At 34.1% G+C, this 27,070-nt stretch overlaps 2 protein-coding genes across 2 annotated transcripts in view; both read right to left on the reverse strand.

Annotated features, from left to right (window-relative positions):
- The window catches only part of LOC138309993 (neurogenic locus Notch protein-like), a 53,899-nt gene extending 34,618 nt beyond the window's left edge, over nt 1–19,281 (reverse strand). The window contains exons 1-10 of the mRNA XM_069251144.1: nt 19,197–19,281; nt 15,532–15,657; nt 12,244–12,427; nt 6,053–6,156; nt 4,764–4,892; nt 4,062–4,241; nt 3,147–3,259; nt 2,442–2,559; nt 2,136–2,144; nt 1,616–1,726 (exon numbers count right to left, since the gene is read on the reverse strand). Of these exons, the coding sequence (XP_069107245.1) occupies nt 1,616–1,726; nt 2,136–2,144; nt 2,442–2,559; nt 3,147–3,259; nt 4,062–4,241; nt 4,764–4,892; nt 6,053–6,156; nt 12,244–12,427; nt 15,532–15,657; nt 19,197–19,281 (1,159 nt within the window). The remainder of the gene's footprint in view (nt 1–1,615; nt 1,727–2,135; nt 2,145–2,441; nt 2,560–3,146; nt 3,260–4,061; nt 4,242–4,763; nt 4,893–6,052; nt 6,157–12,243; nt 12,428–15,531; nt 15,658–19,196) is intronic.
- Nucleotides 19,282–21,955: 2,674 nt separating this feature from the next.
- The window catches only part of LOC138311104 (ubiquitin-conjugating enzyme E2 E1-like), a 29,616-nt gene continuing 24,501 nt past the window's right edge, over nt 21,956–27,070 (reverse strand). Inside the window, exon 5 of the mRNA XM_069252543.1 lies at nt 21,956–27,060. Within this exon, the coding sequence (XP_069108644.1) occupies nt 26,809–27,060 (252 nt within the window). The 3' untranslated portion in view covers nt 21,956–26,808. The remainder of the gene's footprint in view (nt 27,061–27,070) is intronic.

A 27,070-nucleotide genomic window follows, 5' to 3' on the forward strand; every position in this document is an offset into this window, starting at 1 on the left:
GCGATTTTTGTATCAATAACATTACAATAGGTATATCAAAATGAATTACAAAGTTGTGAATAGGTCTAAATTAAGCTATTAATATTCAAGGTATGGATATATAGAAGATCACAATCTGTATCGTTCGACAATAAATTAAACGCCCCGCGGTGTCATCGCGTTGATGCATTGTATCTCTGTTTAATGATATACTCCTTTACAATGTGGTCATTTTACCAGTAATTCCAAATATCACATTTTTGTTACAATGCATTTGCAGCCCGATCTATATTGCTATTGTGTCTTGTCAGTCACAGTATTAAAATCAATATTAGACATGAGGAGTCCGATACAAAATGGTTCCATGTGTCGTCTTCAATGGTCTATCAAATACCATTGACAGGTGAACATGTAAGCTGGAACCATGTTAACACTAGCCCAAAAACCATGCAAGAAGAGTTTTGAAGGATGGCTTATATTGTATAACGACTTTTAATGTTGTTGATCATTGTAAAGTAGCATGTGTTGTTATATAATTGTTGACAATGCAATTCATTTTAGTATTTCTGGCTTTTCACTTTTAGTTAGTATACTGACTCGTGCTTTGAGTGATTGTACGGAAATTGCACAACAATATAATCCAAAGAGCAATGTAGATTAATCAAACGGGACATTATTTTTACTGAAACTTAAGCTTTATTCTTATTCATAATTGTTTTTTTCCTGTGTGACAAAAAATAAAAGCATAATTTAAATGAGATTTATACAATGTTCTGAATAGATATTTAATTATTACAAAAAGAAAGGAAACATAGTCAATTACCTTTAAAAAACGGAAACCAATTACGTAAATTTACATGCATAAAAAAGTTGATTGGATCAAATATTCAAATGAAAATACTTACGTAATTTTAGCCGCTTATTCCAAGAATATCCAATGGTTGACTTAGTATTTATATTCATTGTTAGATATAACACGGGGTAAAGGGGGTATTTTACATTTATTAAAGTAGGAATGACACGTTCACGCACACTCCATTAGTTTTAATTGTTACCAGTACTACTGTACAGTCGGTTCTTTTCGCGGGATGATATTTCCGCGATTTCGCTGTACGTCATGGTCACGAAATTTAGATCCGTAAAATATCAAAAACTACTTGAATCATTTATAGCTTTACAGCCAAATAGCGAAATTTTTATTTCTAGTTTAAGTCAAAATCAAGAACTTTTGAATCCGTGAAAATATCCGACTATACTGTAACGTAGACATTGTGTGTGTAAAAGCCATGTATACTGTAAATTATTATTTTAGAACATGTACATACGTACGAGTTGACGCAAACGAATCTTTATTATCTTTTGCCCAATGGGTAGATAAAGAACAAAACCAAGCATCAGAGTTATCGTTTTAATCATAACTATATATAGCTATTATCTAAAAGGTATTTTACTCCGTAAAAGCATATTAAAGAATAATACTGTTATATAATATTTTACATTATAAATAAGCTGTACACGTGGTTATACTGTAGGTGTTATGATCATATAAAATGTTTGTTGTTAAATTGTCAGAAAAATATTTTGAATGCTTATTTGTGAGTGAAAACAGCATCACAAACCAACACAAATAACTTACCAATCAGCTCACAGTTTGTTCCTCCGTAACCAGCTTGGCACGTGCACGTGTACACTACGCCCGCATATGTGCACGTGCCTCCATTCTGACAGGGGTCAGGGTCACATGGCCCTGGATAACAAAAGTGATATACCAAGTTATCTGTGTTGAATAATTCGCTATATCTATCGTGTGTCTTTATTTTGAAAAGGGACCGTTGAAGCCAACGATATTATATTCTACAATACAAACGCAATGGTATTTTTCCTTATTCTATCTGTACCTCGACAATTACAGGAGTGATAATTGTAAATTGTTTTAAATGATTTGACGAGTTTAAAGATGATTTATTTCTATTTTTTAATCAGTCATGCACTTGTAGAAATCCATGTAGTATTTTGCTGATGGATAAACAAAATTCCTAACTAGACATGAGCAATGAGAAACCCTTGATTTAATTCTTCCAATTAATTTGAGGTATATGCTTGGTAATGTGTGACTATGATACTGTATTGATTAAGTGAAATAAAATTATACTTACGACACAAAACTGCAAACGGCACATGAAAAATAACCATATTTATTTTATAAAAGAAAAAAATACAGACAGTATTAGACTAGGAATATTGTTTTATAGAGTTTTGTGCCAACGGTCGTTGGAGATAAAAAAAAATGATACTTTTTCGTTGAGTAATATCCTAATGATACCATATACTGATTAACCCTATTTGTATAATATACTAATTATTTAAATGAGTTATAAATCATTATCTTACAATGAGACCGATGTCACATAACGAATTATTTTATTTTATTAATTGAACATGCGTACAATCAATCTATTTACCGTCAGGCGTAAGAGTTGCTATTCCGCCAGCAGTCGGAGCCACCGTCGGCGATTGACTTTTGTCACAACTCCCGTGGGACATACTGACCTCTGTGGTAGAGCCCGACATCTGAACGGCCTTCAAAGCAAACATATAAGGCATGAAACCATACAGCAGAACCCAGCATATAACATTACCAACAGAGTATGTAACAAGTGTGAAATGTTATGGGAGGAATCGGCATCGCTCAAAACCCTCATATAATGGCATAAAACCCTCATATACCGGCATAAAACCCTCAAATACCGGCATAAACAAATTTTCACTGGAATCGTATGATATATATATATTTTGACAAACCAGAAGCTTTGTATCGTGACTTGATTACAAAAAATGTATACAAATAACTGAAATCAAGATTTTGAAATCTTTGAAACTTTTATAGCTTATTTTGGAATGTACGCCATTTTATATGCAAACGAGAGAAGACAGAACAAAAACTATTGCAATGTCCATTATGTCAAAGGCAATTGAAAACCAATATGACAGAAGAAAATACAAAGGGAACTGAATTATGTATGGTTATCGATGTTCTGACAGCAACAGACAATTTATTGATATTGCGCAAGTATCAAAAGAAAAAGTACTATGATATGTAGTGTTGGTTAAAGCTTAAGTTGTGTCAATAAAACCGCATTGATACCAAACATACTGTTGATACTTACAAAACAAGTAAACCGGAAGTAGTTTGTATTGTCAACACTGCCCGTGTTGAGTGCCGATACGTAGGACACTGTACTGTTAGTGACGTAGTTCACACAGTTTAATGTTCCTTCCTCTGAAACAAAAAGTCATCGGAAATCTCTTTTTAATTCGACATATAATTCATTTAATGTCTCTTATTGTTAAAAACATTTCCCATGTTTATAATATGTAAGAGATCCCCGATAATGTAATGACATTAAAACCATCGGGGTAGTTACAATTTCTGTTTTGAGACATATTAATAGATATGTTCCTATCTGTAAATGGCACATTTAGTGTTACCTCTCACGTGTTAATGCCACATTTGTGGCACATGCTACATTAGAAAATTCAGTGTTAAAACTCACGAGTAAATGCCACATTTGTGGCACATTTAGTGTTAACACTCACGTGTAAATGCCACATTTGTGGCACATTCAGTGTTAAAACTCAAGTGTAAATGCCACATTTGTGGCTCATTTAGTGTTAACACTCGACACGTGTAAATGCCACATTTGTTGTACATTTAGTGGTAAAACTGAAATGTAAAGGCCACAATTGTGGCACATTTTATATTAACACTCACTTGTAAAGGCCGCTTTTGTGGCATTTTAGTGTTACACTTACGTATTAAACAGTTGGCAAATTCAGTGTTAACACTCACGTATAAAGACTACATTTGTGGCACGTTCAGTGTTAACACTCACGTGTAAAGGTCACTCACGTGTAAAGGTCACATTTGTGGCACATTCAGTGTTAACACTCACGTGTAAAGGTCACATTTGTGGCACATTTAGTGTTAACACTCACGTGTAAAGGTCACATTTGTGGCACATTCAGTATTAACACTCACGTGTAAAGGCCACATTTGTGGCACATTTAGTGTTAACACTCACGTGTAAATGCCACATTTGTGGCACATTTAGTGTAGTCGAACGTCATTATGGTACGGTTGTTGCACACATCCCATTGGCTGTCAGATGAACACGAGGTGGCGCCACTGCTGCTTGTGTATGCGTAGGTGAAGGTCCCCATCAGATCTACGGGAACGAATTGTCTTGACGCTGCCTCGTGACCTGTAGTGAAGGTGTTTTAAGTGCTAGTATTACTTATTGATAATTATCCAGTTGATAACTAACACAAGTTCGGTGACAGAGATTTAATAGATTAAGAATAAAATTAAATGTAATGAACTAATCCAAACACCCTTCCGGAGATTCTGGTTCCATTTAATCCTTGTACTTCATGGTATTATTTATTCCTATCTGTATACTAGATAAATCGAATTTACTATTATATCAGATACCTGAAAATTCACCTATTTAACTAATTCATTATTTTCAATTTAATCATTCAACAAAAATTCAATGTTACTGTGCAACTAAAGGGAAATTAACTCAATCAAATAATATTTAAAAGACTATAATGGAAATGATTGGAGCTTATGAAAGAGTAGTAATATGCTCTTTCCTTCAGAATTGGCAGATTGGATATGATTATCTTCCATAACTCGCCACTAGGGTGCGCTATTAAATATGTTTTCGAAGCAATTATCGGTGAGGCCTACCCAGTCTATCTACTGAATGGTGTACACTGACCTGACTTCACCATCATGTGGAACTCTTCAGTGCCCGGACCGGAAGTGCAGTATTTTGATATACTGGATGATAGTGGAAACGCGGCATCCTCTACCAGTACTCTGAAGAAGGCTGCGTTTACTTCTTCCTCTGTACAGAAAGATTCAATGTAGTTCAAAAGATACTCTACCATGCATATTAGTGTTATATGATTTCAATCTTATTTGTAACGAGCATCTTCATTGGCTTAAAAATTATGTTGGCATCTCAGAACGTAAAACATGAAATAATAGTTTGTAATGCTGCCTTTGGTTGGCTGATATAACAGCGTACAAATTCATAGAGATAAGAGTCCCAAAAATTTGGAATTATCAGGGATAAGATTCAAATACAATATGATTAACTTGAATATTTTTTTTATTTTATGGTGATACAACACAAAACATTAGTTAGAGTATTTCAATAAGATAAAAAATCTATTCAAGTTAATCCTTAAAACGAACTAGATCCAGAATTGTACAATTATATCAAGTGTATTACTGATATTGTACAAGTGTATTACTGATATTGTACAAGTATATTACTGATATTGTACAAGTATATTACTGATATTGTACAAGTGTATTACTGATATTGTACAAGTGTATTACTGATATTGTACAAGTGTATTACTGTTGTTAAGCTTATTACTGATGCACGGGTTAGTGTGTTTATATAAATTTTACACGTACCACGATGGGGTGAAGCATAAAGACAGTTATTATTTCATATTTGATAAGGTTATTAATGAAAGGAGAAATTAATCCCTTAAGCATGATAAGAAAACGACTATTGGAATGAGTATTTAAAGATGTTCCTCTACCGACAGAGCATAAACGATACTCATCATTTGAACAATAACTGGTGTTTAATTAAGTACATATATGTCTAATTAACACAAAAGAAAATATGACATATTCATTTTTGTTCACGCCAATCAGTATTTCATTCCATGTAGGACATAGTACTGTGAATATTTTTTCGGTATGCACTTAATTATTTCTAATATTTTCAACCTTGAAGTAAACTTAGAAGCTCGAATGTTTCAATGGTGGTAATGGTGCAAAGTAACTTAAGTAAGTAACTTTTTTTAGTGAAGAAAAATACTTATTCGTCTTCTCCTGTTTTTGATAGAGAAAAAATTACCATTTGTCACCGGTGTAGCATCTTTAAAATGGGAATGAAATTCAATTTTCAAGTGAAATTTCTTTAGAACCAATGTCGTACCGCCCGAGGTTTTCCCGGGATTCAGAAAGAAATGAGATACTTACTATACATGAAGTAGTAGTAATATGAGTAATCTGTGACTTGGTACCATTTTACACACAGATAAGAATTTTGAAGGGCTCCGAACAGGTCAACGCTTTGGTCCCCTCTGAAAAAAATAAAGTAAACCATCCCTGTTAAAAATGAATTCTTCCAAACAATGTCATTCCAATTAAACATGCAATGCCAACCAACAGTGCATTTTATTTAATCAATGATGCAATTCATATAAGCAAGCCATTCAAATTAAAACATGCAATTCGAATTACACATGCAATTCTAATTAATATGTAAAACCTAATTAAAAATGTAATTCCAGTTAAACATGTAATTCTAATTAAACATGCAATTCCAATTAACCATGTAAATCCAATTAAACACGTAATTCTTATTAAACACGCAATTCCAGTTAAACATGTAATTCTAATTAAACATGCAATCCAATTAACCATGCAATTCCAATTAACCAGAATTCTTAACCATGAATCCATTAAACAGTAATTCTAATTAAACAGAATTCAATTAAACACGTAATTCCAGTTAAACAGCCGTTCTATTTAATCATGTTATTCTTTTCCAATTAAAATGCAACTTCAATCAAATGTGTAATTCCAATTAAATACGCGAATGTCAATTAAAAATGCCATCCCAATTAACAATGAAGTTTCTATTAAACAAGCAAGTCATTTGATGAATTAGAATTGTTAATTTGCTTAAGCTATTATATTGATAAACAATTTTTCAGTTATCAATTTTCCAAAAACTGTTAGTGTCTTTGATGATTCTTTCGTGTGTTTGCTCTATGACCAGTATAATGTAGGATGTACCAGATTTGGATGAAACATCCTACCTATAATGTACATGACGTTTGGTAAACCGGAATATTCTATGAAGCTCTACCGTCACGAACTGTGTCGTCATAGACTTGGCCGAAAGTCATTAAACTTGAAATTGATAATTGGCAAAGTCCGCTTACATGACCCCTGAAATTTGTAATGGGGCTAGAAATAATGACTTCTTTTTATTTAATTCATGACTTTGAGAGATATTGTAGCGTATTAATATCTAGTGCTAACATGAATGAATCTCAGTGAGTCCATCTCTATACACAATATCACTGACATAAATAACAGTAAAACGTCAAAAGTAACATACCGACACGAGTGTGTTCTCATCTATCGATCTCAACATCTAGATTTAATTTAAATGTTTACCGCCTCGCCCTAAACAATTCACAAACAATCAATGCATACGGAATGCAAATAAGGTCACTTAGTCCAGCGGAAGTTCCATTAAACCAAAAAAAATCGAACGTTGTTGATCATTTCGTTTACTAACGGTATGGTATGGTATGTGTTTGTATGTAATAAATCGATAGATTAGAGTATAACTGAAACTTGGCTTATCTAAAACTATTTCATTGGGGAACTACAACCACTATTTGTGGGAAATATTCGTTTGATATGCAATAAATGTTAGATAAATTACTAAAGTACATTTTCCGATTAAAATTTGTCAAAACATTTTCCTTGGATTTATGTTTCTTGTTGTAAATTGTTATCGTATATAAATGTGTGTCTTTTTAATTGAATTCCTTTGACAACAACGTTTGAAAGCAGAAAGCGTATATACTAGTCACTTTAACACCTTCAAAATAGCGATATGGCTACCCTACAGAAATAATCACAAAGCTTTGTTGATGTTTGAAGACGTTGTAAGTGCTCACTATCGACACAATGGAGCTGTGTACTGGTGCTCTTTACCAAGGTAAAGTTGTTCATTGGCCAGACTAATCACAACTTTTTGTTTACCTTTTTATGTTGATTAATTATACAAAAAAAAAACTTCAATCGCCCATGAAAAAGAAAAAAATACACCGTACACGTAAATGACTTGGTATTCAGTTATTTAAGAATTAACTTGAATATATTTTTTATGTTATGGAGATATAACACAAAAATCTGAGTGTACTTTATGATGAAAAGTTATCTCAGAATTTTGTGTTATATCTCCATAACATAAAACTATATTCAAAATAATCCTTATAAATCAATTTACTAAAGATAATCTATTCAAAATTACGGATTCACTATGGGACTATTTTTTATGAAATCATTACGCCTTTAAATTAGCCAATCAGAACCGACGTTACAAACGGCGATGCCATTTTTATCCTTTATGGACTAATAAAGTAAATGTTTAAGCCAATGGAAATGCTTTGTTAAATGCAGAATTGAATTATTTTCTTTGTAAGACTAAGCATATCATGATCACGTTGACCGATAGTTTGATTATCTTTTATAATCTGAGTTCGAATCAAATACTCTAGTCAAATCAGAAGAGATCTAGGTAGATAATGTTTTCTATAAATAATTTTTCATCTTTAAGACCCGGGAATTTATTTATTGATCACACGGCCTTCATATATATATAGAATTGTTTATCAAACTTAACAGAGTATTTTGTGTCTATTACGTTGTTTATTTCCCTATAATTTCACATTTGAACATCTTTAAATAATCAAATACCACAATAAATCACAAAACATGACTTAACAGATACATCGAGCGAGTATATCTGTTAATATATTTGTAATGAATACAAACAATATATTCCAATGTCATCTTTATTCAAATGACATCCGTTTACAAAGACCACACCTGAATTATTTCACTAAACACACATCCTATTATTCCTATCAATCGTTGTTTCCGGATTATAATAGGTAGACTTTGTTGGTTGAAATTGATTTAATGTTAATAACTGGGATCACACACTAGACCGCGCACCCCCAGGGTGTATCCATCATAATTGATTTAGCTTTTTTTTAATTTGCAGATTTTTATTGATCAAACGTCACGCTGATCCGGGCAATAAAGGTAGATTGAGCGTTACACAATGCACGATTGTTCTCTGTCAACATCAGGCTCTTAAAGCACATTAGAAGAGCGAGTGAAAATATCGGAAATTCCGCAAATTTACCATTTCACTTCAGTAAGCAATTTGACATGTGCTTACAGGACACAACGTATAAAGGTAGTGCCAGACTGAAGTCATGAAAAAATCGGGAAAAAATTGCTAGCTTTCGACAGATAAAGATATTTTCCCAACAACGTTGCTAAATGCGTCGGACTGCAAAAAATAAGCAACAGTGTTGCCATTGTTGCTTGACGTTGCAGACGATGTCCACTTATGTCCCTCGCTTCCCAATATTCCGCGGAGATACCTAGCTTATTGGATGTCATGTGATAAAGTTTTATGCAATCAATTCATTATAAATGATATGCGGTATAACAACAAAGAAAATACAATGGGTATACATCATATAATAGACTAGGACAATTTGTATTTCACGGTTAGAAACCAAATTATAACTTTTAATCCATTAATGAATTCATTGAAATATGTTACAGATTTATCTCCATTCATGGCACCGTGAATTAAAATTGAATAGACTAATTTTATTTTCATTGGCAACGAAATCCGATATCATTAACATTCGATATTGAAAACATGATATCCAGGGGTCGAAGATTGATCTCAAGGTTTTGTGAATTTAACAATCTTATTCCTGAATTTATGAATATTGGCCAATTGAACAGATGAGAATCCTATCAACTAATAAAACTGAGAAAAAAACGTACTCAACATAAAAATTAACAATCATTAGTAATCCTGCTTTTAAGCATTGATGTCACTTATATAGCATAGTAGAGAAGCGGTAAAATGATTACAGACTGGGTGAAACCACTTTTAATTAGGCCAAGATTTTCAGGGAAGTGTGTATCGCCATTTCTTGAATTTGTTTCCGAAGAGGTATCAAAGAAATCCAATCAAAGAATCCGATTATGTACGAAAAAAAAAAATAGAAAAAATATTTATATATATTTGATTTCAAGAGTATATATATTTTAATAATTTTTTAATATTTCACGATGAAATTTGCGAAAAAAACCGCTATGCGGTATCTATACATCAATGGTATATTCAAGGTAGATTGATTCTTTAATAGATATCGACTACAGATGTAAAACTAAAGGACTTAACATGCTGCCCCCTGGAGAGTCTAATTACTGACATCATGGTATCGCGAGGACAACTAAGGTGATTACTGACGAAGCCACAGCTCTGTTGATAACTGACGAAGCCACAGCTCTGTTGATAACTGACGAAGCCACAACTCTGTTGATAACTGACGAAGCCACATATCTGGTGTTTACTGAAAAAACCACAGCTTCACATCACGATCGATAAAACCATCAATAAAATTTACAAAACTTGCATAAAGACTCCTGAACAAAAGCAAGAAATAGAATAAGATGCTATTGAAGTGCAACGCATTGCTTCATGCTTCATGTTAACGACCTGTAAACAGCCACTTTCATTTCAAGACGCGCTAGGCTGAGGTGGTGGAGGTAAGTTTGAGTACCCGGAGAAAAAACATCGACCAATGATCAGTACCTGGTAACTGCCCGACATAAGATTCAAACTCGTGACCCCAAGATGGAGAGGTTGTAGAAATATGTCAGGACATCTGAACCATTCAAATATTACAATTGTCTTATATGTGATATACCGGTCAAACAAAACTACATGTACATAATAATCCGGGTCTAGTAATGGTAAAAGACAGATTTAAGTCTGAGTGACATTACGAGGAACAACGAGATGGCGAATAGTGGTTGTCTATATTTCTTCTGGTGCTCCTACATAATACCCTATCTTATGGAGTAAGTATTAAATGATATTGCAAAAAGAAGTCGTAAAGGATGAACGTATTGTCTTAGAAATACATTGTCATTGGACAAGGAATAAGTTATTAATTTGTATGGTTTTAATTGACTATGCGTATTCGTTGTATTGACAATATTAAAGTTGAAGACCCCGTTTAATTTTTAATTTAGTGATTTTTGTATGCCTATAAATCATTTCTCAGGTGAACATTACTAAGTTGATATATAGTGTCAAATAACCTTAGACATCGCTGTTGACTCGTAGATTGATGTGTTGTTTGTAAAGTTTGGCAAGATTTGGAAACAAAATGTACATTTCAGTTTTGCAAGTCCACAGGGTTCAGTACACATTATGTTTACTAGTGTTTATAGCATGTAGTAGGAGCGCTGGTTTGACCGGATTCGACGTTACAAAGGCATACACATCGAGTGTTTTTAGCTTTATCAGGAAAATGGCGGCTGTAGATTATAAAATGCAAATATGGCATGTATGGGACGTCTCAATTGATATCAATGTACCTATTCAATGTTATGTCATCTGAACATAGTGGGAATAATGTTTTTTAAGAAAAAATGTTTAATTTAAGAGGTTAGTGCATTTCCACAAATCTGCATGTTTTGACTCAAATACAGCTGCAGTTAAACATTTTTTCTTAAAACTATTCTTCAGTTAATGTTCAGTGTTTCTAAAAGTGTATATGAGACGTATTTTAGAGGATTGAAATGCCTTCCTTTATGCCATATTTGCATCATATGATCTGTAGCCGCCATTTTTCTGACAAGGTAAAAATAGACTTAATGTGTATGCCTTTGTAAAGTCGAATCCGGTAAATCATCGCTGCTACTGCATGCTGTAAACACTAGTAAACATAATGGCATGGTTATTTGGTGACAGAAATATGTTCTGCACCTTGTGGACTTGCAAAACTGAAATGTTCATTTTTTTTTTTGCATATTTTGCCAAAATGTACAAACAACGCAACACTCTACGAGTCAATAGCAATATCTAAGGTTAGGGCGGATGCGTTGACACTTTTTAGTAACTAAGTTATGTAAGTACACCTAAGAAGTGATATATAGGCATACAAAATCAGCAGATTAAACGGGGTCTTAAACCTTGACAACTACATTTATTTAAAGAAATGAGAAGATATGACGAATATCTAGCGCTTGGCAACTTCTTCATATGGGTTTCGAACTTGAAGGGGACGGAGTGGCCGAGTGGTTAAGATGTCCCGACATATTACCACAAGCCCTCCACCTCTGGGATGCGGGTTCGAATCCCATGTGGGGCAGTTGCCAGGTACTGACCGCTGGCCGGTGGTTTTTCTCCAGGTACTCCGGCTTTCCTCCACCAACAAATCTGACACGTCCTTACATGACCCTGGCTGTTAAAAGGACGTTAAACGAATAAAACCAAACGGTTTCGGACTCTCATGATTAGCACTAAAAGTATTTCTTACTTGAAGACGAGGTAGTTGTTAGTTGTGTCGTCCATGACGCATGTCCACGAGGTGACGGTCGAACTGTAGGCCTGTATTGTCCAGCCAATCACATTCTTTGTTGAGTAGGTCATGGTTAAACTGTCGGACAAACTATCATGCCATGTGCCATCCCATTGGCTGGAGGGCAGGGTGCACGCTCCGTCTACACCAGCAATAGTTTTATTAATAATGTGTATATAATATTACCCACGTAGTCTTACATTCCACAGATTAGAAGCAATGTTATTAAATTCTCAAAATAATTGAAAATTTAGAAATCGTAGTAGACTGGTTACACTATGTAAGTGCAAAAATATACTCTGTTTACTTCAGTTTATGATGCAAATGTACCCCATCTAGTATTAGGTTTACTTGACATTAAATATGCAATTCTGAAAATACTTATTTTTTCATATTTTTTCTGTCTTATTGTCAGATACGCCAATGACATCACAAGTCGTTAAAACCTTACTAAAGTCATATACTGTAGTAGACACCTAGGAATATTTAGTAGTACTAATGGTCAAAATGATTTATGCTTTAAAGCGAAACTTGATAAAGATGACACATATATGTCAACAAAACTCAATCTTTTGAACAGCATTACCATAGCATTTTGCAAATCTTAAATGTATTTCTATATTCTTGACTTGGCCACTAAAAGACAACTCCTTGTTATCATTTTCGTTATTATTTTTTCAGTACCAAATATTATTTGCGTAATTAAAATTCAAACTTGCAGAAGGCGAATGTAGTCGGCATCATCGATAGCAGTTAAGTGCAACTCGTCACAATAGTTTAGATGACTATGTTTGAGAATTTGAGAAATAATTAAAGATGCTCTACCGCTGACAAATGGTATTTTTCTCCATCGAAAACAGGAGCAAACGATTTAGTATTTTTCTTAAAGTTACTTACTTTACCCCATTACCACAATAAGCTTCTTATTTCAATACAAGATAATAATATTAAAAAGAATTAATTGTGTCCCGAAAAAATCCATGGCACTATGTCCTACATGTATATGGAATTAAGTTTGTTTGTTTGTTTGTTTGAGTTTTAAGGCCCATCGACAACTAAGGTCATTTAGGGCCAAACTACAAGTCAGGCATTAATATCAGGATAAAAAATCGGGGTAAGGAAAGGCAAGTAAGGATTAAAGTACGAATCAAGTACTTATTGTCCATGTACCAAAGGTAAAAGAGTTTTTTATAGGCATTTTTGTGTTAATTAGACACATAAAAACACGATTATTCAAACGATGGATATCGTTTATGCTATCGGGAGGGGGGAGCATCCGTAAGAATTATTTAAAAATCCATTAAATTCATTAGTTTGAAACTTGAGGTATCTAAATTAACATATCCTGGAGGCAAAAATTACCAAGCCAAATATTGATAATTTCAAAACACCTGTAACTGATGGCTATTTTAGTCGCTGAAAGCATATACATTATATCGGGTTTTTATTGTCTGCTATTCATCATTTTGTACAGAAAACATGAAAGTATTACAAATTTTTCCTTAAAACGTAAAAGCCATTTTATGGTTTTGTTCTGAAGATGCAGTCAACGCATGTCACACACGAGGGCTGCGTCAGCACAAATAAAGATTTTCCATATGAAACCTTTTTAAAGCTGAGCTGATATTGTTTTACTGAAATCAATAACCATCGATTGCAGTTTTGAAATTTACAGCTATTTACATTTCTCTATCGCCAACCTATAATATTCAGCAGAAATGGATTTTTGGTATGTTTTCGTGTGGATATTAATCAAACCTCTAAGAGATTGTAATTAAATTTAGTAGAGGTGAAAAAATAATATAACTTCAAAACCTTAATTCGTTGTTTTTTTTTAAATTGAGATTTAATTGATAATAATTATATGATCCATAAATCGAATAGTGAAGGGCGCCAACAATGATTTGGTACAGCTTAAATTATTGCTTGATTATTTATCATCGTAGTATGTTATTTGGAAATCGCTCATTTTAACTTATCATTGAACTGCTTAAATATACGGTTGTCACAGGAAAATGAATACCAACATGACAATGGCGACTGTATCATGATGTAGTACAAACACATTTCATTAAATGCGGTTTTTTTTCATTTGGCATTCATGATTTACTTCCAACTTATTTGAAAAAAAAAACCCAACAACAAAACATTAGACTTTGTGATATTTTCATACATTTGATTCGATTTCTGTGATGTAATAAAAAAACCATCGTATTGAGAATTGAATCATTTATTGTGCATATTTACCATGCGATTTATGAAAATATATATTGACGGGCATTCCAACCTTTATTACAAGTCATGAATCGTTTTTTCACTCCCTTCCTTTGAGAGGAACACTAATGTTACTAAGGAACACTAAGTTAGAGGCATACTTTATACCACTATCAGTGTATGATAGATCTGAGTCAATATAAACATGGTTAATCCAGCTAGCTAATCTCCATTAAGTATCACACTGAGATTATATAAGGCATACAGGAAGAATAACTGTAGCCGATACACATTCCCCTTTTTAATTAAATAATTCCACAATAACTTTGAATAATGAGATAAAATGTAACTGTCCAGCAGAAAGAATAACTGTAGCCAAAACACATCCACCTAAGCTTAGGTACTCAAGGTTGTAATAGACATCTGGATTCTTACTTTTAATTCAATAATTCGACAATAACTTTGTTACAAATTTTGAGAAAAAAAGTCTAAGCAGCAATACACTTATGTATTATCTTAATAATATCGAGCTTTTTAATTGGAAAGCCGTATTTGATTTTTCAGAAGCAAAAAATAATAAATTCAATATTCATTGAATATACAAGTAATATTATGAGATATTTAAGAAAATAAGTTTAGGTTTCATATCAATATAAAAGAAATTAAGTTACCATTGACTTGATATAAAAAAAGAATCTATTTAAACTATACGAAGATTGATATGTATATCAGTGAATGACATTATTATACATTTATCAAAACATCCAAAATCACAAGAAATTTCGTAAAACAATAGTTGATGAGCATTGATCCATTATCATTTTAAATATTCATTAAAAAACAACGGTTGATTATTTTGATAGTGTATGTTTTAATGCATAACAATAACTATTTATCTGTTCAACAAATAAAACAAGGTATTTAAAACAAAGGAAGATAAATCCTAAATTCAAAATGTTCAACGCATAACACTATCAATTTATCTAGTCAACAAATGAAATAAGGTACTTGAAATAATATTAATATACTCACCGATTTCCGACGGCAACAACACTAAAACAAAACAATAGAAATAAATCCGAATGGCCTCCATGTTGTGTTCAGAGTGGCCAACTGGACGGGATTCCAACGTTGTTATACGATCTCTGCATGTTAAAACCCCACGTTATAAAGGAAGCTGTCGGTAAAATGATAAAAACGAATTGTTGGATAGAAATCAATGCTGTCACCAAGGTGGCTAGTTTGCCTCTGAATCCTGCTTAGGTCGTCACCTACCCACGTGAGAGCGTTACAGGTAAAAGTATACAGGTAGACGTGCTCACTACAGTGCGTCCGTATCTGCGGGCGGTTTTGAATTTGATCCCCCGATTTCCTGAATTTAATCGTTTTAAATATTTCACGGGAGTTGAATAAAGAAATGACTTAAGTGTTGACACATGTCGACGCCTTTTGTTTGAGAATTGTTGCCAAACCATTTATTGTTAACATTTTTCTTATTTTGAGTTCCCAAAAAGTTGAGAAGTTTCGTTGAATTTCATAATATTTTATTTATTATTTTGATTGATTTATATCAATCGTTTGAACTTATTTTTTATCGATTTTGATGAGTCATCCTTCTGTATGGTAGTAAACAGATATACTCACATTTCTCTGTTTCTACTTGAATGCACTATTAGGCTCTCTCACTGACAGAGACATTATAGCGTAATCTTAGAGAACCGCATCGTTGAAAAGTTTGTTTTTTATAAGTTGTATGTCCTATTAACAACTATGATCAATTGACGGCCTTTCTTGTATAATCGTGTTGTATAGCATTACAATAGTGGAACTTTTACCAGTCGTCCCACTCCCTTATGATTTGTTTCTTCATTACTTGTATCAACTTGTGCGTTTAATTCAATTTTTCTTGTACAGACAATGTTTAAAGACAAAGTCCTCTTTATGCAAGGAAGAAGCAGTAACAACATCTTTTATAGACTAAGGTGTGCTCAGTTATTGGTCTAAACTAAGAGAACTGAATATGGTCTGCTGCCTAATAAAAAATAATCCTCCGCAGTATTGATACAGTGTTATCATGCAGAATTACACTGCTGCCAGGCAGGATATCACAACATATTCATAAACGAATATGTCTACTTTAAGTTCCAAAACCCTTGTCTTTGCATTTCATTGTATATACGACAACTTTTTATATATTTCATTTCATCTCATCTTGCTTATGCCGTTTGTGGAAAGCATTTAAATGCAGGTTTTGCCTATCATGCATCCACATAATTTGCTATGCATAAATATATTTTCTTTTCTGAAATAGAATGAGGTCCCAATCCTCGATACTTCTGGGGTTCCGATCACTTACGATCTCTACACCCTTGAAATATATCATAGTAAAACTGAAGACAGCTCAGCGGAAAATATCTGAACCAATCACAGGCCTGCAAAAATTTTCTTTGGAGTCTACAGAAAGTATAGACCTGTTGACATTAGACATAGCTAGCCACTCATTTCCAGGTTAAAGCAAGCTAGTCTGCATCGTTAGATCCATGCCACTTTTAACTGTCCGTGATCAATTTGGCATTTTTTCAAGTGATGTTTTCTTTTGCAATTACCAAGATGAAACAAGATATTACAATAGGCAGCCAAAGCAAATGGAACATTAACAAAACGTCGCACAGTAACCTTTTACAAGATAATTATACATTTCTTTAGTAACCAGTCTTGTTAAGTTGGGATGCATGCCTTTATAGGGGGTCAGTACATGTAACTGACTATATAACTAATAATAACAAATATAGAATGTAATCAAGTCACAACATAAGTATTATATTTTATTATGTATTTCGATTTCACGCTTTTTTTCGAAATAAGTATTGAGAAAAATTATAACAACACCCTTTGTTAAGGAAGGGGCTTGAAGTTTTGTTATGCTTTCCTGTGGATAATTTTAGGAACTATTCTTTGGTCCAAAAAACTGTTAATAAAACAGGCCCTGGTGTCAAACTCTATATAACAGTAATTCCATTGTATAGCTTATTTAAGATATTACAGCAATGTTCGCGAACGATCTTCAGATAGTAATAAACGGTGGTAACCTTACCGGGAGAAACGGACACCTTGTAATCGATACACCATAGCGAGTTGAATCACTAATGACGATTAACGTTTAATACGCCACATACAAAAGATCACGCTGACTTTTTAAGCTGGCGAGAATACATGTAAGACGTATTATGTGTCCGGGGCGAGGCTAATGAGTAGTTGTAAGGTCTGGGTCAGAAAGGGACAAAGATCAACGAACATCTGTACAGACTGGCATATACTTTTAATTTGTAGGGATATACGTTAAATAACTCTATATTTTACCAATGATATGAAGCAAGGATTGGGAGATTAACACATATTTACATCTTATGAGATTTAATAGCGATATTTTACTTATCGCCTTTTTATTTTATGGAAGACACTGACTAGTCCTTAAAGTTTGCCGGTATTTAAAATTACCTTTGGAGACGCTTCTTCATCCGGTGCATACGGTATCATTTTCATCAGACCTTTACCTCTGATACATATGGATATACATTATGTGTGTTAAAAAAAGACAACATTTTATTAATGCACTGCATGAAGCATGGATTGCAAGGTTAATCTGTATTTTCACGACACTTATGAGAATACATGTAGATAGTGTCATTTAACGCTTATAGAAAATTGGTTGCGAGATCGAATCCCATGTGGGGTAATTGCCAGGTACTGACAACTGATCGGATGGATTTTCTCCGGCTTTCCTCTACCAGCTAAACCTTGCACGTTCTTAAATGACCTTGACTGTTAATAGGAAGTTTCACTAACCAATCGTGTCGAAGCTTTCGTTGCTAACTATCATATGAAAATTTCCCTTCATATTTGTCCTTGTCTTGATCATCGAAGAAGGCGCTTGTTCCTCAGATGCATATGTGCAAATATATTTTCTTGACAGGATTTATAAAATATAAATTTATGTATCTATTTAACTTTAGTAGACTTTTAACAGATTCATTATTTTATTTTCTCTTGTTACATTTCAAGAACAAATGAAACAGTATGGATGCTCTTTGAGAAATTTATTTGTGGCGACCTTGGATTTTCTTCCGGGTTTCGTTTTGATGACAAAACCAAAGTGGCATGACTAAAGGCGAATGCCAGAAAAACGAAACGAATTAAAAAAAATATCATGAATAAAGTTAATCGTTAAATATGTAACCTTCATATCCTTTTTTGTACCTTAGTGATTCGTTTAATACACAGATTGTATATTTTTAACATTTTAAAACTCTTAGGGACTCCTTATGTTTGCAATTCTAATTTTGCTTTTCAAATCAAACGATTAACTTTGGTATTTACCTATCTAACAAAGTGTATGTCAAGTCAATTAATCCCAAGGTTTCTCTGTAAAAGTTATAATGTGATGAAATCGGTCGTTAACAATTTTTAAATCTGTGGTACAGGGCATAGTGCATTAAATATGTGACCACGGTACTACTGGTTAACTAATTTTAAGGTTCTTTAGTCCTTTACTTTTCTTCGTTAACTTTCATATTAAAGTTAAAGACCAACCTGTAACATTCCTTTAGAAACATTTTTATCAGTTTGTGCACATCCAATAGTTTGATACAACAATGAAATCTTCCTTACCATATGTTTGAGATTCCCTGCCAACTTACCACAATCACGTAAAAGTCGCTCAACAACCGTCGAGTTCTGTAATGCCATCAAGTCTATATCTGTCTCATGAGGCGATCGCAACATCCTTGTTTCTGTCCCCTGGTTCTGTTCTTCCCCTTATAGTCCACTGGTTTAAGTAATTCCGTGGCTTTCGTGACGAAAATTGACACCATATATCAAAAGGTTCAGTAGGCCACCCTCTTTTCAAAAAAAAAAAAAAAAGATAATGGTTTTTTTACCATGTGGAGGGGTCAAGGTCATGGGTCAAAGGTCTGATGGTTAATTAGCTGAAAACGACTAAAGACTGATGGAAGTGAGATTATATTTTGACTTTCAGAGGACCTAACTTGATTTTTTCTTCTTGAATATACATGTATGTCACAAATCTAATTTATTCACTTAAGATTTTTTGTGGGTTCATAATGGGATATTTCTGGAAAATGTCAGATGGAGTTAAGGCCATAGGTTATACTAGCTACTGCTATACATGTAGGTACTTAAGTAAAATACACAATGGTGGCTTATATATGTGATTCCGTGTACTTTTCTTGATAAAGCTTGACACTACATACCAAAATGTTCAGTAAATTATACTGTTTGGAAAAAAATATGGTGTTTTTTTTTTGGTCATGCGTTGGGGTCAACGTCAGGTGTCAAAGGCCAAATGCCTCAAGATATGGGGAAACAAAATTGTTATTTGGCTTTCAGAAGAAATAAAAAAACATTTTTGTTCATCATTCTTACGTCAAATTCCTGATTTCGTCACTGTTGTTCACACTATGTTGGATTTGGCAACATTTCATAATGTCGGAGTTGAGGTAAAAGGTCAAAAATATCTAAATGGGAAAAAAACCACTTAAATGCCATATATTTAAAAGACCATGCTAGTAGCCATTAAGATTCAGATGGAAAGTTAAAAAAATGAATAAGAAAATATGGTCAAAACATGTTACTAGTAAAACATTAACATAACTTCATTAAACTTATTTCAGTTAAAATTTTCAAAAGACCTGTGTATATTGACCTGGTTACCATGACAACCAACATAACGGCAAATGAAAACCAGCATGCACATCTACACATGGTCATCAACGTTGCTGTCAAGTTATAATGAGGTTTAATCAGTAGTTAAGAAGGAGTTATTTGAAAATATTTTTCTTGAGATAGACAGACAGGCAAGCAAGTCAATTCAATATAACCCCCTCCCCATTGCTTCTTTTCGTTGCGCGGGGTGGGGGTGGAGTATAGCAATGTTTTGATTATATTGTATTTCCAAAAGGCATACTTAATAATTCTGAAGTTTGGTCAATGTGTCTTAACCAACATAGGAACGTTTATATTACCTGTATACAACTGATGCGTCATGGTCCCGTCGTGTGGTAAGTTCTACTTCCTTGGTTGTTTCGGCGCTGTTCACTACGTACAACCTCCGGAGATGCGCCGACTGGGGTGATCAGGTCCCAGCCCGGAACCACTCAGCTGTCCGCTGTTATATTGCAACACTGTTGTTCTGATATTTAATGTTCATACACAACTTGATGTTACTGGTGTTGCCCTCTCCACTGTTCCTCTCTCTTCTTCCACAGCCACATTGATGCCACCCCAGCATCTCTGCAGATCCGCCCTATCAATCTTCTATATTTGCCAGTGATACCGATGATCCGCAGGGCCCTCCACATAGACTATGATAACCAACCTCTACAGGAAGACACCACATTCTCTATCCTCGTTGTTGGCAGCCTGATACCAAATCTTGATACTTGGCCTGTTTTCGCCCGTAGGCATCGTTGATACGATCCTCCCACGGTACTGTCAGCTCCGCCAGCACTGCCTGTTTTGACGATAAAGACCAAATTCCTATTACTGGTCTTTGATTGGTTACTGCTATTTCTGGTGAGAACGTCATCCGGCCATTTAAGATCTGCCCCGAGTGCCAATCTTCTACTGTACCTAGCACTCCACTGCCTAAAACACTCTTTTCTCCGGTCTTGGCGAAATCGATAAATTTCAAGCCGCCTTTGTCCCTCTTTGGTCTCTTTCTACTGTTCTCCAGAGTGTCTGCAAGTACAGAAAGAACCTAGCTGTGACGCCAGGTGTACAGTCCATCCGCTATGGCCACTCAGCAAGAAGAAAGGATATGTTCTAAATTGGCTGGTCTTCCACAGAGTTTACAAGCTGGGTCGTCTGCCATTCCCAACGTTGCCAAGTTAGATGGAGTCGGCAATACGTCGTACACAAGACTTTAATTGGAATTGCAGCCTCTGAGGGTCCATGCACCAAATGTCATTCCACGAGTTTCAAAACCATTTTTGGGTAAATACCGATTTAATAATATTCATTTACTATTTATGTGTATAGCTAAGACCATAACTGTTATATAACTTGCCCTCAGTTTCCCCTAAAATGACCAAAAATTGATTTGTTTAGCGATATTTTGACAACATATCTATCTAAAAAAGTGTAATAAAGTATCCGTACTTAAAATAATAATCGCTAAAATATTAGGAACTAAAATGTGATCAACTTTTAAACTTGAAGTTTTGGCTGCCAAATGAGTATTATTGCATATTTGACCATATGACTTTTGACCCTAACTTTGACTCAACTGCATGGTCAAAAAATCCCCCACCGGGATTCCGGTTTCCTAAACTGGGATCCCGGTTAGATTGTTCAATCCACCCAGGATCCCAGTTGAATTCTAATCTTTGTACCCATTAATCATGATTTGGTCTTTAACAAATAACTCGTGAAACTAAAATTATTTTTTACATTTTTAACATTTTTATTTATGTATAGCATTGATCAATAATTTTCATAATAAACAATACTTGCAACAAGAGTTATTTCCCTTGAATAATAACATAAATTTAGCCTAACAGAAATATCTAGCAAGTAAACCATAGATTCAGTTTAAAGAAAACTTAGGAAATTGTTCATCAAGTCAATTAAATTCATTCATCCCCGCAAACACATTTTAACTCGTTCTAATTCAAAGGCTAGAAGAGTTCATTATGAATTTCCAGGGGTCAATGAGTCTATACATCAGATTCAAGGAAAGTAACTCTAGTCATGGCATAATATTAAAAATATTTAAGAATGGCAGAATGGCATACAATAACATGTGACATGATAACATCTTTCTCGCCCCAATATCAACAATCGCACTCTTCAACTCAATAATTTCAAAATGCTTACTACCTCTCATTTTCTTCTTCTCATATCTCCTTCTCACACACCTAACCATACACCTTATATAGTTAGACTTCATATCATAACACAAACTATCAGAGACAAGTTTGGTATACATTTTTGTCAAGTACTTGTTTTTTTGAGATAAAGGAATTACAAAATGTAACATGAGGTCAAATGACTTGAAAAAGTTCAAAAGTGTGAAGGAAATAAATAAATTGTGTGCCCTAGTTGTAGCTACCATATATACAAGAAAATGTATTCATATACAATACCTGTTGCTTTTCCTCAAGGGAGATTAAATTTTGATATAACGGTATTTTCAGTAATTTAAAGTAATATCCACAAACTTAACTGCCTGTATTTGCTGTAATTAACACCTAGGATGCTTATAATTAACAATGTAACAAAGAAGGACGTTTATTAATGAATCAAAATGTAAGTTGTTGACGAAAAATGTCAGCCATATTTTAACTCTTTCTGTACTCATGGTACATTAATATCTGTCACAGTAAACATGTACATGCCTTCATCCTTTGAGACCCATAAACATGTCCTGATTCAAATGTAACTTTCAAGTTCATGTAATATGGGATACAATGTTAATGTTATTGGCATCACATGTTGTAAAACATTGTTGAATCCATGGGATGGGGGAATTTATACAACTTCAACTCCTCTCCAGAAAAGGGGAGGGGCGCTAATTACAGCGAATATGGTATATGTATGTACTATAAGCTTTAATCTCATTATGTAAATAGCCAATAACCGGGTAGATAATGTTACATCATGTCTGTTTATCACTTACTTTGTTTTACTCTTTCTGTTGATCAGTGTATGATTGTCGATTAATTTTATCTTAACAATATACCAACACAACAAACATAACAAACTAAGTCTGTCAACAAACAAGGGGAAATAACTCTGTCTTTGACAAATTTTTGGAAAGAAAAGTAGGAAATGACCAAACCTAGCTACATATCATTATAAGTGACACTGCAATGATCTTTTTTAGAATATTTTGCTGCAGAGTAGATATAAGAGTTAGAAAATGCTCTGAAAGTTTGTATTTAACACCAAACAATAAATAAACAGACATCTCCTGTATCACTCGTACTAACAATGTCCTATATATATGTAGCACAACATGGTAAACCATGAAACAAGTAATTTTCTGTTTCAAAAGAAAACCTCAAGTAGATCAAACTTTGATTGTGAATATATATTGACATATGAATTTTGAATTAGGTTCATTCTTTAGATTTGATAATTGGGATGTAAAATAATATACAGATGTTTTAAACATGCATGGACAATACTATCATTTTTCAACTGTTGTTTATGTGGCCATATGATCAGCCATTCAGAGAGCAAGTAGAAGATACATTTCTTACCCTGGACAGGGATATCCACATTTTTAACCGGTGCGAGATTTTTCTATCTCACCCTAGGGTAAAGACAAGCTACAAGAGATCTTTGCACGTGCTCAACAATGGTATGACGTCAAGGCAACAGTATCATGACGTTGCAGTAACAGTAGTTTAACATCACGACAACAATGAAATGATGTCACTAATGATGACAATTTATTGGCGGCTCGTGTTTGACAACCTAAGAATCTTAATCCTCGGGTTGAGATTCTCTTGTCTGAACCCAAAGGGGGTGAAAGATTCTATAAATCTTTAAAGTTCAATTTAGCTTCCATATAGAATGACAATGACAATTTTAAAGTTTAAAGAATTCAAACTGAGATAATCAAGTTCAATACAAAAATGTAACTGACAATGTTTTTGATATAATGAGCTTGATTATTTGTTGCTTTGATAATTATATAATGACTGTCTGAAAACTATGTATACTAAAAATATCAGGTGAAAACTACATATATTGGAAATGGGAAACAAAACTGTATATATTGGCTCGGGACTAGTGTGTGCAGTTTCATCCTTCTAATTCACAAACATTATGCAAGATCCATACCCACTCATATACATAACTTAATAAATTTGAGAATGTACAATATGAATTTCATCAGTTTTACCCCTCAGTAACATGTAGGTATACAGCACTTCCATGGTCACAAACATTACAGCAGCATACATGCTAGTCTGTTTTAGCATATTGCAGAGTTATCTGCCCTTGCAGGTAATTATTGTTATGTGTTTGCGAGTGTAACATCACATTTTACAGAGAAAATAATGCAGGGTTTGTACACACAAAATAGTAGCGTAACAATGAATATATACCCACATGGGAGATAACTCTGTAATATACAAAGGCAGTTTATCCTCTCATAGCAATACACAAGACACCGAACTTGTACTGTCACACCTTGTACACACATCGCATCCTGTACGGTGACAACAAACAGGGACACACAGTGTCCTTTACTCACTACCATAAATATGTAGCTCCTTAGTCATGGACATAGCCTATCTTAAATCAGCGCTCATTTCACAGGAGATTTCATGAAACAAGAGTAGTTTTTTTTTTGCAATTTATGGCAAGCAAAAATTAAAACGCGTGAGACAAGTTTCATAAAATTTCGTATGGAAGGAAAACAAATTTAAATGTTTTATCACATATAATCACAAGAACCCATTTTGAAGATTTCAACATTAAAATGTGTTGCAAAATGCACTGAGGCATGGCTAGCATTTTGTTACTATGCCCTCTAATCCTGACATTATTGTTTATTGACACCAAGTAATGACGTTACAATGAATTTGAATTTCTAACTAATGGAGAGGTGTTCCAGTTTATATAACATGGGCAAAAGTCACTGGAAATCAGGCAGATCTAGTGATAAAAGTTGTTTTTTCTCTTTGTAGGTGGGGCGCCAGAGGAACAGGGTGGGGGAGATTCAGAGGTAGATAGAGAGACGTTACAAACAATAAGACATCATCAATAAATTAATTTTGTTCATTTTAGCAGAATAAACTTACAGGGATAGCCTCCCTTGCATTATTTTTCTCTAAAAGATTTCTTTAATACTTGGATTACCTCCCTTTACACACGCCGGTTGCTGTTTAAATCCTATTTTGCACCAACATCTTTTGTTGGTGGTGTCTTAACTGGTAAACATGACTAAGAAGCTACAGAATTAAATATCAGATTCCATACATAAACAATAATGAGTTTAAAAACATGCATACAAAACTGTACTTCATTAAAAGTCTATTTGTACAATTTTATCATACCTTCAGTCCTGTGTGGCGATACCCTTTACCACACAGTAAATTGTAGTATACATTTTGTCCGTCATCACTGCCGAGGACAGGATTAATCACTCTCAAAGCACCACCTGTCTCCCACCCATTAAAGTCACAGGGGCAAATTCCTCATACAGATCCCATCAGTGGAAATCCTGCAATATCCTGTCCGCTGAAAACTATTTTGATTTAATTTTATAATGATTCCGAACCTTAATATGAAAATATTTCTTTTAAACAGTTTGAAAGTCCAGTAGAACTAATAGCATTACTGCAATCCAAATGGAAATTTCCAATAATCACATCCAAAGAGTGCTAGAAGGTATGTACATGGTGATCTAGATTATATTTATACTGTAAGATGTAAAGGAGAAATTCCAGAATACCCAGGCCTTTTCTTAAACAATTAGTAAGCTTAAGTGAAATAGAAATCCTGGAATTTCAGGTTTCTTATGATGCTAAGAAAGGAGTGTAGGAATGTTCCGGAATTGAGGTCTTTCCTTTCACTATTTATAGAATTTCCATGTCTCTTCCGACGCTAATTTTACAGTGCAGCATAGATATCCTTCAAGATCTTTAATTAATTTTATCTAAGTGTAGCCATGAATCCGGAACTCCTAGGTTGTTTCCTATAATGGAGTGCACCTGGGATATCCGAGAAGTCAAAGTCTTTTTCAAAGAAATGGGAGAGTAATCACAGTCCATCTAAAACAACTTTTAACTTCCAAGTGAACTAAGGGAGATAACTGCAGCAATACATGCAGATCACTTTAACAGCTATCCACAATGATACAATACCATATTTAAAATGTTAAAATCACTTAAAATATATATATAACCTCCTATTTCTCAAGTAAGGGCCAGACGACTCTCAGACTGAGTTTATGAGAAGAATGAATTCCTCCAGCAGTTGAGATACCGTCCTGTATGAAATCCAACCTTCTGCTGTTGCACATTAAAGTTTATCGACATCGATATGTTGCAAATCCACCAGAAAATTAAGACTTCTCACGTGCTTTTCTCAAAGAAAGAAAATGTAAGCCGACCCTCATGAGACAAAGATAAAGAGTAGTCTCCCTTTAAAAACCTTTGGTTATTTTTTTTTGTTTATCCAGAGTTCTTTACATGTTATGTTCAAAATCACAATGACTTTGGGAATGAAACAACTCTGCCATCCATAAGTTCATGTTCAGAACCTATTTAGTCCGTCTTATAACCCAGTGGCGAATCGTTTCGTCCAAAGTCGTGCAACACGGTCGTGCTCGGGTCTGTTCTGGACATACTGTGTGGCAATGCTTCCGACAAGAGGATCTGAAGGGTTACAGTCGGTGAGTAGAGAACAGATGGACAATAGGACCTTACTAATGGTCAAGGCTGGACTCCAGTTGTCCTTGAGAATGTCCAGACAGATCACACCCTGGCTGTTTATGTTACAGTGGTATATCCTTGTCCGGAACATCACCTGCAAAGGT

This window comes from Argopecten irradians, chromosome 16 (assembly GCF_041381155.1).
Source record: "Argopecten irradians isolate NY chromosome 16, Ai_NY, whole genome shotgun sequence".
Lineage (NCBI taxonomy): Eukaryota > Metazoa > Mollusca > Bivalvia > Pectinida > Pectinidae > Argopecten > Argopecten irradians.